General features: G+C 36.0%; 1 protein-coding gene across 9 annotated transcripts; it reads left to right on the forward strand.

Annotated features, from left to right (window-relative positions):
* Window positions 1-660: 660 nt before the first annotated feature.
* Window positions 661-3,848, forward strand: LOC131642253 (CBS domain-containing protein CBSCBSPB2-like). Of its 9 annotated transcripts, none has more exons than XM_058912525.1 (9): window positions 661-1,061; window positions 1,264-1,432; window positions 1,542-1,673; window positions 1,947-2,059; window positions 2,174-2,226; window positions 2,321-2,373; window positions 2,622-2,871; window positions 3,064-3,465; window positions 3,540-3,848. In XM_058912525.1, the coding sequence occupies exons 2-7, from the start codon at window positions 1,358-1,360 to the stop codon at window positions 2,637-2,639; spliced, it is 444 nt and encodes a 147-aa protein (XP_058768508.1). In that variant the 5' UTR covers window positions 661-1,061; window positions 1,264-1,357; the 3' UTR covers window positions 2,640-2,871; window positions 3,064-3,465; window positions 3,540-3,848. The 9 variants fall into 9 exon arrangements, 6 of the variants coding, with proteins under 6 accessions (XP_058768508.1, XP_058768511.1, XP_058768507.1 ...); XM_058912528.1 differs by having other exon boundaries at window positions 2,174-2,208; XM_058912524.1 differs by having other exon boundaries at window positions 2,321-2,871.
* The last annotated feature ends 12,075 nt before the right edge of the window (window positions 3,849-15,923 follow it).

A 15,923-nucleotide genomic window follows, 5' to 3' on the forward strand; every position in this document is an offset into this window, starting at 1 on the left:
TAATCACTACTAGAAATTTGGCCTACGGCCACGCTAAAATTGTCCACAGCTCAAAAACTGTGGCCACATATATGATTTGGCCATGGTTAACAAAGCGTAGACGTATGTTATAGAATATTGAATCCGGAGTGTAAAACTGTGGCCTGTACTTCAATTGCCACGGTTATATAACGGTAGATATTTTAAGCCGCAATTAAAAAACCGAGACCTATAATTTTCAGTTCAAACTGTGGCCAAAGCCCCAAAAAATTACCCCTCCAAAAGTTCCCTCCTATTTTTTTAGTTTCCCTCTATCTTTTAATATTTTCTTTTCTATTTTTTTTAATAAAAAAAAAAAACTGCGACATTATAATTTTCATTTAAAACTATGGCCTAAGACCAAAAAAAATATCCCGCCAAAAATTTTCCTTTTTTTAATTTCCCTCTTCTTATTTATTTTCTTTTCTATTTTTTTTTAGATTAAAAAAAACATTGAAAATTTAAATACAATAAGATGCATCACAAAATCTCTTTCCATCAATTTCCATTTTTCAAACACCACGTCCAATGAGCAACACAAGTTTATTCTTAATTAAAATTCAATAATCAAAATAAATTAAAATCAAAACCAATTAAAAACAATAATAAATAAAAATAATAAAAAGAAAAAGAAAAAGGGAAATTAGGGTTCAAGTTGGTGCTTTCAATCACTCTGAACTCTTTCTTCTCACTTTTGCAAACGCAAACGATACACTCCCTCCTTCTCTTTATTTTCCTATCGCCGCCGTCACCAGAGAACAACAAATTTTCCTATCGCCCTACTCAGTTATCTCCCTGCTTCTATTCAGACTCCTTAACACAACCCCTTATCTTTCAATTTTATTCTGTTTCCGATTGGAATCAAGGTTCATTCGTTGAAGATGAAGAACACGCTCTGATTCAGTGTCGAGCGTGTTAAGTTGGTGAGTCCTAAAGCTATGTTGCGTGTTGTGAGTTTAGTGGATTTGTTGAAGGAACGTCACGATCTGAATCGATAGCTTTAGCGAACCTTCCAGCAAACCTTCTTCTCCTCCTTCCTTCGAGTAATCACTTTCTCCTCATTTCAATCTTCTTCAATTTATTATTTTCATTGTTATTACCAGATTTAGTTTTAATTTTATTGTAGTTTTTATTTTTGTTAATTCGTTTTTTCAATCTAGAGCTTTTGAATTTTGATGAACTGTTTGTTAATTAAGTTTAGTTAATTGTTTTGGTGTAATTGTTGTTGTTAATGCAATGATTTAGGTCTGATGGAGGGGAAAGGACGGTTAAGAAGCTTAGGATGTCCAAAGCCCTCACTATATCTGAGGGGACATCAGTTTCAGATGCATGTCGGTGAATGGCAGCGCGACGCGTTGATGCTGTTTTGCTGCCTGATTCAAATGCTTTGTTATCGGGAATTATGACTGACAAGGTTTGTGAATTTTCTGTGTGAATGTGTGTTTATTGAGTGAGTGTAGTACATAATATAGTTTGAGATTTAGTTTTCATGTATAATGCAAGGATGTGTGTGTTGTGTTTAGGATATTGCTACTAGAGTTATTGCCGAGGGTTTGTGGCTGGACCAAAAAATGGTGTCAAAAGTAATGACTCGGAATACTTTGTTTGTGACATCAGATACACTGGCCATTGAACCCTTCAAAAGATGGTCCAAGGTTAGCTTCATTCATTAATATCAGTGTTATCATTTTATTTTAGGTGTGTAAGTCAAACTAGGATGTCGTATATTCATGTTATTGTCACGAGTTTTAGTTATTGCGGTGCTTGCTATCATAACTGTTTTTTTGTCAATCCCAATTAATTTAATACATTTTGTGAAGCATTTTTATTATGAATTGTTGACTTTCTTATGTGCAATACTGTAATAAGTGATCTAATTATAGTGCAATGAGGATACATTAAATGTATGTGTGAAATTTCTGATGTAGAGTGCTCATACCCATTTATCACTAACAATCATATTTGGTTACCACTTTCCTCACACAGTAGAAAGGTTTTGTTTGGGTTCAGTTATTGTGTTGGAGCTACTATTAAGGTTCATGTAAACCCACTCTTCGTTTCTGATTTATGTTTTCAATAATTCAAAGTCTCCTTCATTTATTTTACAACCCTATTATTTTAATAGTAATAATCACTCTTATTGTTTTCATTACAGTGTTGCTGAGAATTCTCTTAAGAGAGTTGAAGAAGGTATGGCTGAGAGTCCAGGTTTGTTTTCATTTGCTTTGATAACTTTTCATATTTGCTTGATTCATATATTGTTGATTAATAGTAATAATCACTCTTATTGTTTTCATTACAGTGTTGCTGAGAATTCTCTTAAGAGAGTTGAAGAAGGTATGGCTGAGAGTCCAGGTTTGTTTTCATTTGCTTTGATAACTTTTCATATTTGCTTGATTCATATATTGTTGAATTGGTCTGTCAATGCTCTCTTTAACTGTTTGTGTCTGCATACACAAATTGATTGCATTAACAGTTTGTGTCTTCAAATTCCTATTATTTTTTCGTTTTAAAGGTTTCTAGTTTATTTAAGAAAATTCTACTAGTTCTCAATAGTTAATGTTGTATTTCAATTTTCTCTATTCAATTGGTCGGTGTTATAGAACTTTTCCCATCATTAGCTTCATCTATCTCATTGCAAAAGAGTTAAGTGTGAGGTGACTATTAGATTTTACAAGAACTGGTTAAGATATCAAGCGTCGGTTTTACAAGAACTGGTGCAAGTCAAAGAAGAAGGCTTTTACCAAATATTCCAAAAAGTATGAAACCGAAGAAGGAAAGAAGGATATTGAATCTCAGCTTGAGAAATTGAAAACGTATGCCACTGTCATTCGTGTTCTTGCTCATACTAAGGTACAAAAAATGTTTTTCTTTTATCTTATTAGAGTTTGTTTTTAGCTATTAATCTTGTGTTGTTCTAATAGAACAAACATCTCCTATTGTGTAATATTTGTTCTGTTAAAGTGTGTTAGTCTGTGTCAATTTTTTTATTGGATTTGAAGCTACTATGATTGTAACTTAATGGCATGTCTTTTTTTACTGAAGATAAGGAAGTTGAAGGGTCTAAAACAAAAGAAAGCTCATTTGATAGAGATCCAAGTTAATGGTGGAACAATAAGCCAGAAGGTGGACTATTAGTTTCTTTGAAAAACAAGTCCCTGTTGATGCTGTTTTTCAGAATACGCTCCTTCTAATAAATTTTCTTAGTTGGCTTCTTAAAGAGTTTTTAAAAGCATTTGTTAGCTTTTACTTTGAAAATCATTTCAAATTTATTTAAGACAAAATGACAAAAATCTCTTAATGAGTTTTTTTTATTTATTTTTTGGATCATAAGCTACTTTATCATTGGAGTAACTAAAGGTAAAGGTTATGAAGGCGTGGTAAATGACAGGATGGATATTGAGGTTTATACGATTTATGGGCCAAGGAGGATGCATGGCTATTGAGGTATATACTATTTAATCTGGTCAATGTTAAGATGAAGTCAAAAATATCATTGACATGTTTAATCATTATTACAGGATGGATATCAACTAGCGTCGGAGTTGGACAATGGTTGGAAACAAAGTGAAAAATCAGGCTCTCCAATTGACATTGATTCTTCCCTAAAGGATTATTTTACGTTGATATTTTTTTTTTGATAAGCAATATTAGATTTAATATATAGAGAGTACAAGGGGTACTCTAACCCGGAAAACAATTAACAATTACAAATTAATGAAGTCCAGAGGTACGTTGATATTGAATATGCCCATATGTTGAGATAAAGTAGCTTGGTGTAAAGGATTATTTTACATTGAAATTGAATATGAAAAGTTTTATATGTCTTATTGTATTTTTTGCAAAACTATTGGTCATTGGATTAACGAATATAAGAAAACTAAAGTTCCTCAGTTAAGTTTGGCGGTTCTGTTCAACAGTTCAACACCCCTAGACTTAATTATGTAAAGGAAATACAAAATGAAACACTTATGAAATGAGTGTTATATATATATATATATATATATATATATATATATATATATATATATATATATATATATATATATATATATATATATATAATGATACAAAAATAAATTGTGCCAAGATAAATGGTTTATAAAGCATAACATATAACAACGGTTTTAAATAGGTGGTCATAACCAAACCGTGGTTATATCTTGAACTAATACTGTGTCATAAACGTTAAAATGAAACCGTGGCTTTACCATATGGCCACAGTTTTGCAGTCATGGCAAATACAAACCGCGGCCTTAATCAAGCTACTTAAACCGTGGCCTAAAAAAGCCACGGTTGTAAAAAAGGCGTGGTCTATACCAAAAAACCGTGGACTTTACTTTAGGCCACGGCCGCATACTCCACAGTTGGATTTTTGTGGCTAAACCGTGGCCTCAGCGTTACGTCACGGTTATTTTGCATATAGCCTCGGTTTTCTGGGCGTGGCAGGAGACCTTTTTTTCTGTAGTGAATTAACCATTGTCTTTATTTGAGACACAAAATTCTTATTTTCAAATGTCAAAATTTTGATTTTTATTACGGGGCACTATCAACACGGTACCTATTTTATTTTAAGCAACAATTCTATATAAATACACAAATGAATGATAATTCAATATATATTCATTGCTGCTTAAAATTATTATTTAGCTTTGTTATGATTTTTACAATATCTATCTCAAAATCATATTACATCTTGCTCATTATAACTTTGCAGTTGTCTTTAATGTTATGGGACACAATAAGTTAGATCCAAGCAACAAAACATGTATAAATGTTAATTTGCATTTGATAAAGTGACATTAGGCACAATCACTTAGATATAAACAAAAAGACATAAATTGACCCTTTCAATGATGAAATATTTTAAATATTAATATGTATTCTAATCTTTTTATTGTAATATGATTGATGAACTGATTCATTCTTACTCTCAAGATAATTTATTATTTAGTAGGTGTTGAGTTATCACTCATTTGTGTTAGAACAAGATTTGTTCTGATCAATTATCTTAGTTTTGATGATAACAATAATATGAATTTTGCTTAAGATAATATGGTACTCTAATCCAATGCAATTTCCTTTTCAGGAAATATATAAAGAGTATGCATAATTCAGCGCTCAGAAGCTTTGTCTCAAAGGGTTCAGCATGCAACATCAGAAAATGGTCTGGCAAGACATTAGAAAATGGTCGAAGCAGAATCAGAACATGGGTCTATGGAAGCATCAGAAGAACATGAGATTAGAAGCACTGAAGTTTTGATGGTATCACGCACAGAAGCACTTCAAGGTCAGAAGATCAGAAGATGCTTTGCACCAAGCTGTTTGACTCTAATGATATTCAAACGTTGTATACACAAACATCAGATCAGAAGGAAGTACAAGTGGCAGGCTACGCTGACTGACAAAAGGAACGTTAGAAGCTATTAAAGGCAACGTCAGTAGACACAGCGTGAACAAGGCTCGAGGTAGTTGACAAAAGCGTATAACATTAAATGCGATGCTGTACGGAACACGCAAAGCATTAAATGCACTCAACGGTCATCTTCTCCAACGCCTATAAATATGAAGTTCTGATGAGAAGCAAGGTTAACGAACTAACACAATTTCTGTGAATATTAACTTGCTGAAACATTGTTTTATTAAAAGCTCAGAATCTTCATCTTCATCAAAGCTCACTACATTGCTGTTGTAATATATTAGTGAGATTAAGCTTAAACGTTAAGAGAAATATCACAGTTTGTGATTATAGCTTTTAAGAAGCAATTGTAATACTCTTAGAATTGATTACATTAAGTTGTAAGGAACTAGAGTGATCGTGTGGATCAGAATACTCTAGGAAGTCTTAGAGGTTATCTAAGCAGGTTGTAACTAGAGTGATCGTGTGGATCAGAATACTCTAGAAAGTCTTAGAGGGTATCTAAGCAGTTGTTCCTGGAGTGATCAGTGTGTGATCAGAAGACTCTGGAAGACTTAGTTGCTGACTAAGTGGAGAACCATTGTAATCCGTGCGATTAGTGGATTAAATCCTCAGTTGAGGTAAATCATCTCTGCGGGGGTGGACTGGAGTAGTTTAGTTAACAACGAACCAGGATAAAAATAACTGTGCAATTTATTTTTATCGGTCAAGTTTTTTAAAGCTACACTTATTCAAACCCCCCCTTTCTAAGTGTTTTTCTATCCTTCAATTGGCATCAGAGCTCCGGTTCTAAGGTGCAAGCACTTAACCGTGTTTAGAAAAGATTCAGGAAGAGAAAAACGCTTCAGTAAAAGATGGCTGATGAAACTGCAAAGTCTACATCTACATCTGGCTCTGCTGAGCAACACAACGGTAACAATGGTTTTACTAGACCGCCGGTATTTGATGGTGAAAACTTTGAATACTGGAAAGATAAACTGGAAAGTTACTTTCTTGGTCTAGATGGTGATCTATGGGATCTTCTGATGGATGGTTACAAACATCCGGTAAATGCCAGTGGCGTAAAGCTGACAAGGCAAGAAACGAGTGATGATCAGAAGAAGCTTTTCAGGAATCATCATAAATGCAGAACTGTTTTGCTGAATGCTATCTCTCATGCTGAGTATGAGAAGATATCTAACAGGGAAACGGCCTATGACATATATGAGTCCTTGAAAATGACTCATGAAGGAAATGCTCAAGTCAAGGAGACTAAAGCTCTTGCTCTAATCCAGAAATATGAAGCCTTCAAGATGGAGGATGATGAAGACATTGAAAAGATGTTTTCAAGATTTCAAACTCTTACTGCTGGATTGAGAGTTCTTGACAAGGGATACACCAAGGCTGATCACGTAAAGAAGATCATCAGAAGCTTACCCAGAAGATGGGGTCCTATGGTGACTGCATTTAAGATTGCGAAGAATCTAAATGAAGTCTCTTTGGAAGAGCTGATCAGTGCCCTGAGGAGTCATGAAATTGAACTGGATGCAAACGAGCCTCAAAAGAAAGGTAAGTCTATTGCATTAAAATCCAATATCAAGAAATGCACTAACGCTTTTCAGGCTAGAGAAGAAGATCCTGAAGAATCAGAATCTGAAGAAGAAGATGAATTGTCCTTGATCTCCAGAAGGCTAAATCAACTCTGGAAGAACAAGCAAAGGAAGTTCAGAGGCGTCAGAAGTTCAAAGAAATTTGAACGTGGAGAATCTTCTGATGACAGAAGATTTGACAAGAAGAAGGTCATGTGTTATGAATGCAATGAGCCTGGACACTTCAAGAATGAATGTCCAAAACTTCAGAAGGAAAATCCCAAGAAGAAGTTTCATAAGAAGAAAGGTCTTATGGCAACCTGGGATGAGTCAGAAGATGATTCAGACTCTGAAGATGAGCAGGCTAACTGTGCGCTGATGGCGACAGAAGATGACGGATCAGAATCTACATCAGAATCAGATTCTGAAGAGGTATTTTCTGAACTTACTAGAGAAGAGTTAGTTTCCAGTCTAACAGAACTTCTGGAATTCAAGTCTCAGATTAGTCTCAAATACAAAAAGCTGAAAAAGCTATTTGAATTTGAAACGAAGAAGCTTGAGTTGGAAAATTCTGAATTAAAAGAAAAAGTTTTAAAATTATCCAATAATGTTGGATCTCCTTCCAATTCAGAAAAATCCACTCCTAGTCTAAACCATATTCTGAAAGAATATGATTTAAGTTTCAGGAAGTTCTTATCTAGAAGTATTGGCAGAAGTCAGCTAGCTTCTATGATATATGCTGTGTCTGGAAACAGTAGAGTTGGCATTGGTTTTGAGGGTGAAACCCCATACAAACTTGAACCTGTTGATAAGATGAAAATCACATACAAGCCATTGTATGATCAGTTCAAGTATGGCCACTCACATGATATTAGGCACACTTCACATGCTCAAAGTTTTCACATTACACACACTAAGAAGCATGTGACACAACCTAGGAAATATCATGAAACTCACATTAAGAATTATCACGCTGTTCATCCTATTGCTTACAATGTTAAACCCAAGTTCAATCAGAACTTGAGAAAATCTAACAAGAAAGGACCCAAGAAGATGTGGGTACCAAAGAAAAAGACTATTTCTTTTGCAGATTCTCTTGGCGACAAAGAAGATAAAAGTCAACATGTCATGTCACCTGGACTCAAGTTGGTCTCAACACTTGAAGGGAAGAAGGACTGTCTTCCAAGTTCTGGTACTTAAATCTGTTGAAGAAACTATGTTCGTAGGAGATCAGAAAAGAAAGTTTATTAGTCTTGGAACCATCTGTTTTGTTTGTTTCTAAAGCAATGGTGTTTCGTTCTTGATTATTCTGAATGCTCTAAATGCTACAGAATATACAATATTGAAACATTGATTGTGGACGAATCAATAAATATCTGGTTTGATGATAAACTTGTTTCTGATGAAACAAAGCAGCTTAAGAATTTCTGCAGATACAGTTTTGTCTTATCAGAAGCTGCAGAACAAAGAAGTGAATCTCCAGAAGCTGTGTATATCAGAAGTAATGGATCAGAAGATCATTCAGATTTACATCAGCACACTTCAGAAGGAGTGTTTCCAGAAGAGAAACTTGATCAATTCAGAAGCAGTGATCGGAATCAGAAGGCGTAAAGCCTATTGAATATTTCACACCTGTCATCCATTATCTGATGATGAACACGTGTCTCTACGGTCAGTACGAAGCGTGCAGTTGAAAAGACGCCGACCTAGGTAACTGTATTAAATCATTTCATTTACCATGCTATCTCTCCTAATGTCATTTCTCATTTAATGCAAAATGATTTGATTATTTTCAAATCTTTTAAATTGCCCGCTTCAACTTCATTCTTTTCTCCTTCTCTCTATTTTGTTCTACATCTTCTTTTCGCTGCATCTGTTTTTTTTTTCTCAAACCCTAGTCTTTGTTCTGATCTTACGGCATAATCATCATGAACTCTTCCTCTTGTTCATCTTCCTCAAAAGAAAGACTTACTTCTTCACAAATCCTTCTACGAAATTATGAATATGCTCCTTTGAAAACTTGCTTGATACCCACGAAGGACTTGGAGGTTTTATGTGAAACTGCTGTGGACTTAAACAATCTTAAAGCGAATGGATTTAAGTGTGATGCAAGAATCCTTGAGCAAGGATGGTCCAAGTACCTTAATAGATTGGTTGGTCCAATTTATCCTGATCTTGTGAAGGATTTCTGGGTACATGCAACGGTTACCCCAACGGCCATCATTTCATTCGTGCTAGGGCATGAAGTGGTTATCTCTGAAAAACTAATCAGGAAGCTATACAATCTGAATGATGAAGAAGGTTGGTCTGGTTTTCGACATGCATCTGTTGATTGGTCGATAGTTGAAAAACAAATCTCTCAGTCTTCTGGGATTGACTCGAATAACACAGGCACCTTGAGGCCATTTTATAGAGTATGGGCTGAGATTATTCTGGGTTCTCTTCACCACAGAAAAAGGATGCTCTCCTCTTCTTACATCAGTCCAGATCACAAGCACACTCTTTTCTGCATTGGCAAAAAGACTGAGATTAACATTTCTCATATTCTGTTTGAGAATCTGAAGACTTCAATCTTTGAGTCAAGAGAAGAGGAAAGGGCGAAGTACCCTCATCTTTCAAGAACGACTATTCCGTTTGGAAGAACGATTTCAGACATTCTTATTGAAAGCAAAGTGCTGGACTCCATCAGAAAACTCAATGCATCCCATTTGCTTGGAGTAGTTCAAGGTCCCATTTTCAATGGTGTGGATTTGTTCAGATTAGAACTCATTCAAAATGTACATTCTGTGTGCTCAAGCTTTCCTGACATTCTCTCAAGAAGAGTTGCTGTTGAAGGTTTTGCCTCCTTGTTTCAAGAAGAACTGCATCAGGCTGTCAAGTCTTACCTGGAAGATTGTGTTAGGAAGCAATCAGATATTGATCCTGCTTGGATCCGTGGCAGAGTACTTCCGTCCAAGGCTGACCTTTTGAAGAAGGATCAGAAGGAACAAAAGGCTAGGTTTAAAAGAAAAACCCGAGAAGATGAGGCTAAGGAAGCCAAGAAGTTGAGAGTCACCTTTGATCCTGACAAGGTGGACTCTGAAGAACGAAGGGAGAAAAGGATTAGAGATTCCTTTCGCAGAACCAGATCTTCTTCTTCTGTGCAAATCTCCAGGCAGGTTTTTACTCCACCTCCCTCTGTCCCTAAACCATCCTTCCAATCACCTCCATCTGAACCAAAAATAAACTTCACCTTACCAAATCCTTCTCCATCAACCTCCTCCTCTCCCATTCTAAATCCCACTCCTCTAAATATTCTTCCCCCAACTCCTTCTGATAAGACTTTCTCACCAATTCCCTTTTCAAATAATCCATCCTCATCAATCATTCTCTCAGTTATTCCCTCCTCCTCATCCACCGCACCTCCACCTTCTGTATCCCATCCCGGACTACCAGAAAATCAAAACCCTTTTGTCCTCTCTACCCGGACTACAAATTCACCCTCAATCCGCTTGAACCTGAACTCTCTACCTACCTGGAACTTTTCAGATATGAGGTAATCAATGGCTTAGACCTTCTGAAGGAAGCCTTCCTAAATGGTCTGAATGATGTTTCTACAAGAAATATCTGGAAAAGATTTCGCAAGGTGTTTCAAGAAGAAGCAATGGGAGTACAGAAAAGACTAGTGGCTGCTGCCCCACGGCCTCGTGGAATTCTGAGGAATTATGAAGACTTCTGGTTTGCTAGTCTCAAAGGAAGACATCTGTTGGAAGAGAAGCCCTTCTTGGATGAGATGGAACAATTAAGACTGGCTGCTGAAATGGAAGCAAATCCATGCAGGGATTTTGTTATCTTTATTCCTGATTATCCTGTTCTGCTCGGAGACTTCAAGACTCTCTTTAACTATCTGAGGGAAAACCCTTCTGAGAAAGACCCAAGCTTGGTCATTCCAGAAGTTGTTGACCCACCAGAAGTTGAAGGTCCTTCTGCTCCCAGGAATCTAGCTGCCATTCTTCAGGCACTTGAGAATGGAGACTCGGAAATTCCTGCTGCAGAATATGGAGATGCTTCTATGCAAGAAGCAGATGTTGAAGATCATGTTGCTGAATCAGATCCTGTTGAGGAAATCCCTGCAAATGATCTATCCATGGAAGCTACAGATCAAGTTGCTATTCCTGTGGTTGAAAGCGGTGAAGCTTCTTCTGATGAATCTTCTCGTCTTGCAAGGACTCTGGAAGAAATTCAGAAGAGACAGGATGAGCAAAGCTCACTCAATGCTGAGTTTAGAGCTTTCATGGTGAGGCAAGATGGACACAACAATGAGGTTCAAGAGATGCTGGCCAAGATCCTGTCAAGGCTAGGGCCATCTTAGATTGAGTCTGTGTTGTTTCTTTCTTTTCGTTGCATCTGTTTTTGTGCATCTGATCTTACTTATCTTCATGTACTTCTGTACCTGATGTTTGAACTTCAATGAAATCATCTTCTTCCTCCGTGTGTTTCTTTTTGTTTGTCTCTGAATCTTTTCTGTTTTTTGATGATATGACAAAAAGGGGGAGAAATATGTGATAAATGATTTGATTTAATCAGTTGCTTTCACTAACAAGAACTGCAAGTTCTATATGGTTTAAGTGTTTTGCAGGTATAAAGAAGTGAAGAGAATCTTCAAAGCACACAAGAAGCAAAACCATAAGAAGCGTTATTCTGTAAAAAGAATAAGCTTATGGAAACTGAAGCAAGCTGAGTGCTGTCAAGCTTCAGAAATCAGAAGCAAGAAAGAAGAATGATCAGAATTTCTGATAATAGAATTTGATCCAAAATTTGTCTATTTGCTCTGACAAAATTCTATTTGCTCTGATACATTATTTTAGCCTATATGGCTCTGATACATATCATGTGTTCTAATATACATTTTATGTTCTGACTCGTTCATGCTGACTTTTGTCGTTTAGTTTTTGTTCTGTAACATTTCAGGATGTAGAGATGCTCTGATGATGCTCTGGTACATTCAACAATGTTCTGATACAAATCTAGCATGAAGTGATGTTGGTAGAAATTCAAAGCTCTGAAGCTATCCGAGGGAAGCAGAAATCAGAAGCTGTGAATGTTCTAAAGATCCAGAAAACTCAAGTTCTGAAGCTGTCCTAAATGGAAGCAGAAATCAGAAGCTGTGAATGTTCTGAAGATCAAAGAAATTCAAGTTCTGAAGCTGTCCTAGATGGAAGCAGGAATCAGAAGTTGTGAATGTTCTGATGATCAAAGAAATTCAAGTTCTGAAGCTGTCCTAAACGGAAGCAGGAATCAGAAGCTGTGAGTGTTCTAGGGATCTAAAGAAATTCAAGTTCTGAAGCTGTCCAATGGAAGCAGAAGTCAGAAGCTATGAATTCTCTGAAGACAGAAGCTTATGTGATCGTCTCTACCGAAATAATCAGGGAAGTCTTTTATTAAAGTTCTTCGAGTATTTATTTCAGGGGGAGATTATTTATCTCAGGGGGAGATTGTTAATCTCAGGGGGAGACATATTCACATGCTTATGCTATAGCTGTGTAATTTGTCTTTTGCCGTCTGCTCTTTCTGATCGCAAATTCATATCATTTATATATGTTTTTGTCATCATCAAAAAGGGGGAGATTGTTAGAACAAGATTTGTTCTGATCAATTATCTTAGTTTTGATGATAACAATAATATGAATTTTGCTTAAGATAATATGGTACTCTAATCCAATGCAATTTCCTTTTCAGGAAATATATAAAGAGTACGCATAATTCAGCGCTCAGAAGCTTTGTCTCAAAGGGTTCAGCATGCAACATCGGAACATGGTCTGGCAAGACATCAGAAGATGGTCGAAGCAGAATCAGAACATGGGTCTATGGAAGCATCAGAAGAACAAGAGAACAGAAGCACTGAAGTTCTGATGGTATCACGCTCAGAAGCACTTCAAGGTCAGAAGATCAGAAGATGCTTTGCACCAAGCTGTTTGACTCTGATGATATTCAAACGTTGTATTCACAAACATCAGATCAGAAGGAAGTACAAGTGGCAGGCTACGCTGACTGACAAAAGGAACGTTAAAAGCTATTAAAGGCTACGTCAGTAGACACAGCGTGAACAAGGCTCGAGGTAGTTGACAAAAGCGTATAACATTAAATGTGATGCTGTACGGAACACGCAAAGCATTAAATGCACTCAACGGTCATCTTCTCCAACGCCTATAAATATGAAGTTCTGATGAGAAGCAAGGTTAACGATTCTGCACCAAAACAACTCATATTAACTTGCTGAAACGCTGTTCAAATCAAAGCTCAGAATCTTCATCTTCATCAAAGCTCACTACATTGTTGTTGTAATATATTAGTGAGATTAAGCTTAAACGTTAAGAGAAATATCACAGTTTGTGATTATAGCTTTTTAAGAAGCAATTGTAATACTCTTAGAATTGATTACATTAAGTTGTAAGGAACTAGAGTGATCGTGTGGATCAGAATACTCTAGGAAGTCTTAGAGGTTATCTAAGCAGGTTGTAACTAGAGTGATCGTGTGGATCAGTATACTCTAGAAAAGTCTTAGAGGGTATCTAAGCAGTTGTTCCTGGAGTGATCAGTGTGTGATCAGAAGACTCTGGAAGACTTAGTTGTTGACTAAGTGGAAAACCATTGTAATCCGTGCGATTAGTGGATTAAATCCTCAGTTGAGGTAAATCATCTCTGCGGGGGTGGACTGGAGTAGTTTAGTTAACAACGAACCAGGATAAAAATAACTGTGCAATTTATTTTTATCTGTCAAGTTTTTAAAGCTACACTTATTCAAACCCCCCCTTTCTAAGTGTTTTTCTATCCTTCAAATCCAACATTCACCAATTTTTCTCTTTGTGTATGTTAATATTTATATGTGTTCCATGTTTGTGTATATGTGTTTGTTGATGTACATATTTGTATATTTGTGTTTTCTTTCATGTTCGTATAATTGTTGTATATATTTGTACCCGTAACATTTTTTGAGTGGTTGGTTAGGACACTTTCTTTAGGTTTGCGCGGTGAGACGTCACCATGGCATGATTGGAGGAAGCCACTTTCCAAACACCAAAATAATAAAGGCGTCGAGCTAACGACGTAAAACAAGCGCTTGTTGGGAGGCACCCCAACGGTTGTAAAGTTTTGTTTATTTTTATGTTTAAGAGGAATTTAGGTGAAGTATTGTGTGATTGGAACAGCTGGTGCAATTCTGATTTTTCTGAGTTCTGGTGTGCCCGCTAAGCGAGCATAACAGAATTTTGTTTTTCTGCTCTGTACCAGTGGGGTTCCCATTCCACTTGGTTCACTCCTTTTCCCACTTTCACCAAGGCTAAGTAGTTATAGATACTAGTTCTATTCTTCTAATTCTTTTATTGGTTGTTTGTACTCAAATTTTGGTTCGGTGATTCGAAGATTTTTGAGGTGATTTTCCAAAGCTTGTGTTTCAACGTGCGGATGTATGGTAGGATATTGTTTTTGAAGTTGTATCATTCAAGGTACTCATTTATTGCTTTCTATAGCATAGCATATTTAGGAAACTTTTCATTTGTACAATTACCATACCATTCATTCTTTTGCATTACTTGCTTATTGATTGAATCACTTTAGTTCCCAAACCATAAATGTGAGGAAGCTTTCCATTGTTTACATATGCTGGAGGCCACAATCTTTGTTTTAACTGGATTTTATTATGCTTAATCTTTTGTTTATGTTGATTTTATGAAAGCATGAAAAGGATCAAGGCATTTTGTTTCATTTTGAGTACAACTACCAAAACCAAATAGTCAATTCACCTTGTGAGTGCGTGATCATTTGTTAACCCTTTTGAGCCTTTTTGTCAATGTCCATGTTTTTTTTTTTTTGCTAAATGTTTATCTTTGACTGTTTAGTTCTCATTTTCGCATGGATGATTGATTCTTTGTTTTCTTAAACCCTCAACCATGATTTTTGGTATGAATTTTTATCTTGCCTAGAAAGTAGGGAGTATTCATATGATGGTGTGGTTGAATTCAAGTTGGGGAGAGAAATGATTGCTACTTATGTGGTTGTTGCTATGAGGTTGAAAAGAAAGAAAAAGAAAAAAAAAAAGTGAAAAGGAAAGAAAAGAAAGAAAGAAAAAAAATTAAAAAGTTTTGAAAAACAAAAAGAAAAGAGAAGTGAATAATTGTGCTAATAAGTATTGTGATTGGTTTGAGAAACTTGTGGTTAAGGAAGAGGTTTAATCAAGATTTTGTTGTTTGAATCTTTGGTGGATTGATCACTCCCTTAGGTTTAGGCAAGTTTTTGTTTCGATTAGCCTTAGGACTTATCCCTTGTTTGTTAACCAAGCCACATTACAACCTTGAAAAGTCCTTGTGATTCTTGTTTTTGTATCTTCAATGTGATTTTTGGATGAATGCATAATTTAATCTTTTGTTTGCAAGATTGTTGGATGAGTGTTAAAAGTCCCTCACCTTTGTATGTTCTTCATCCATTGATGAAATTTTGCTAGGTGTGTGTGGACCTCCGATTTTTTTAACTCCGGGCCATACCTCTGTTCTGTAGAGATACGTGAACTGACTCTTTTTTATCGCTTAATGCTTTCGCATTTTTGAAAATTCACAGAGTCGCCACCGACCTTTTATTTTATCCAATTAAGGAAAGGTTTATAAAAGAAACAGAAAAAAGACCTTTAAGAAATTCTGGGTAAGGGGGTAGGTTATACAAAGGGAAGGTGTTAGCACCCTTTGTATCCATGGTTATCCATGGGCTCTTAAGTTTGCTTAGCTCACTTGTTTTTCGATCATTTTTCAATTGCTCTGAAATTGCTCATATGTGGTTTCAAATACTTTTGTAAATTGAATTTTGTAATGATCCGTGTGTGGATGTATACAAAATGCTTGTTTATCTTTCGAAAGATGTTTTGGAAAGAACGTTAACTTTGTAATAAC

The sequence above is a fragment of the Vicia villosa genome, unplaced genomic scaffold (assembly GCF_029867415.1).
Source record: "Vicia villosa cultivar HV-30 ecotype Madison, WI unplaced genomic scaffold, Vvil1.0 ctg.004715F_1_1, whole genome shotgun sequence".
In the NCBI taxonomy this organism is placed as follows: Eukaryota; Viridiplantae; Streptophyta; class Magnoliopsida; order Fabales; family Fabaceae; genus Vicia; species Vicia villosa.

Coding starts and splice junctions, on each gene's coding strand:
- LOC131642253 (XM_058912524.1), top strand. CDS start 1,358: ATGGCAGCGCGACGCGTTGATGCTGTTTTGCTGCCTGATTCAAATGCT. Junction 1,674..1,946: donor CCTTCAAAAGATGGTCCAAG/GTTAGCTTCATT, acceptor TTTCTGATGTAG/AGTGCTCATACCCATTTATC. Junction 2,060..2,173: donor GAGCTACTATTAAGGTTCAT/GTAAACCCACTC, acceptor TTTTCATTACAG/TGTTGCTGAGAATTCTCTTA.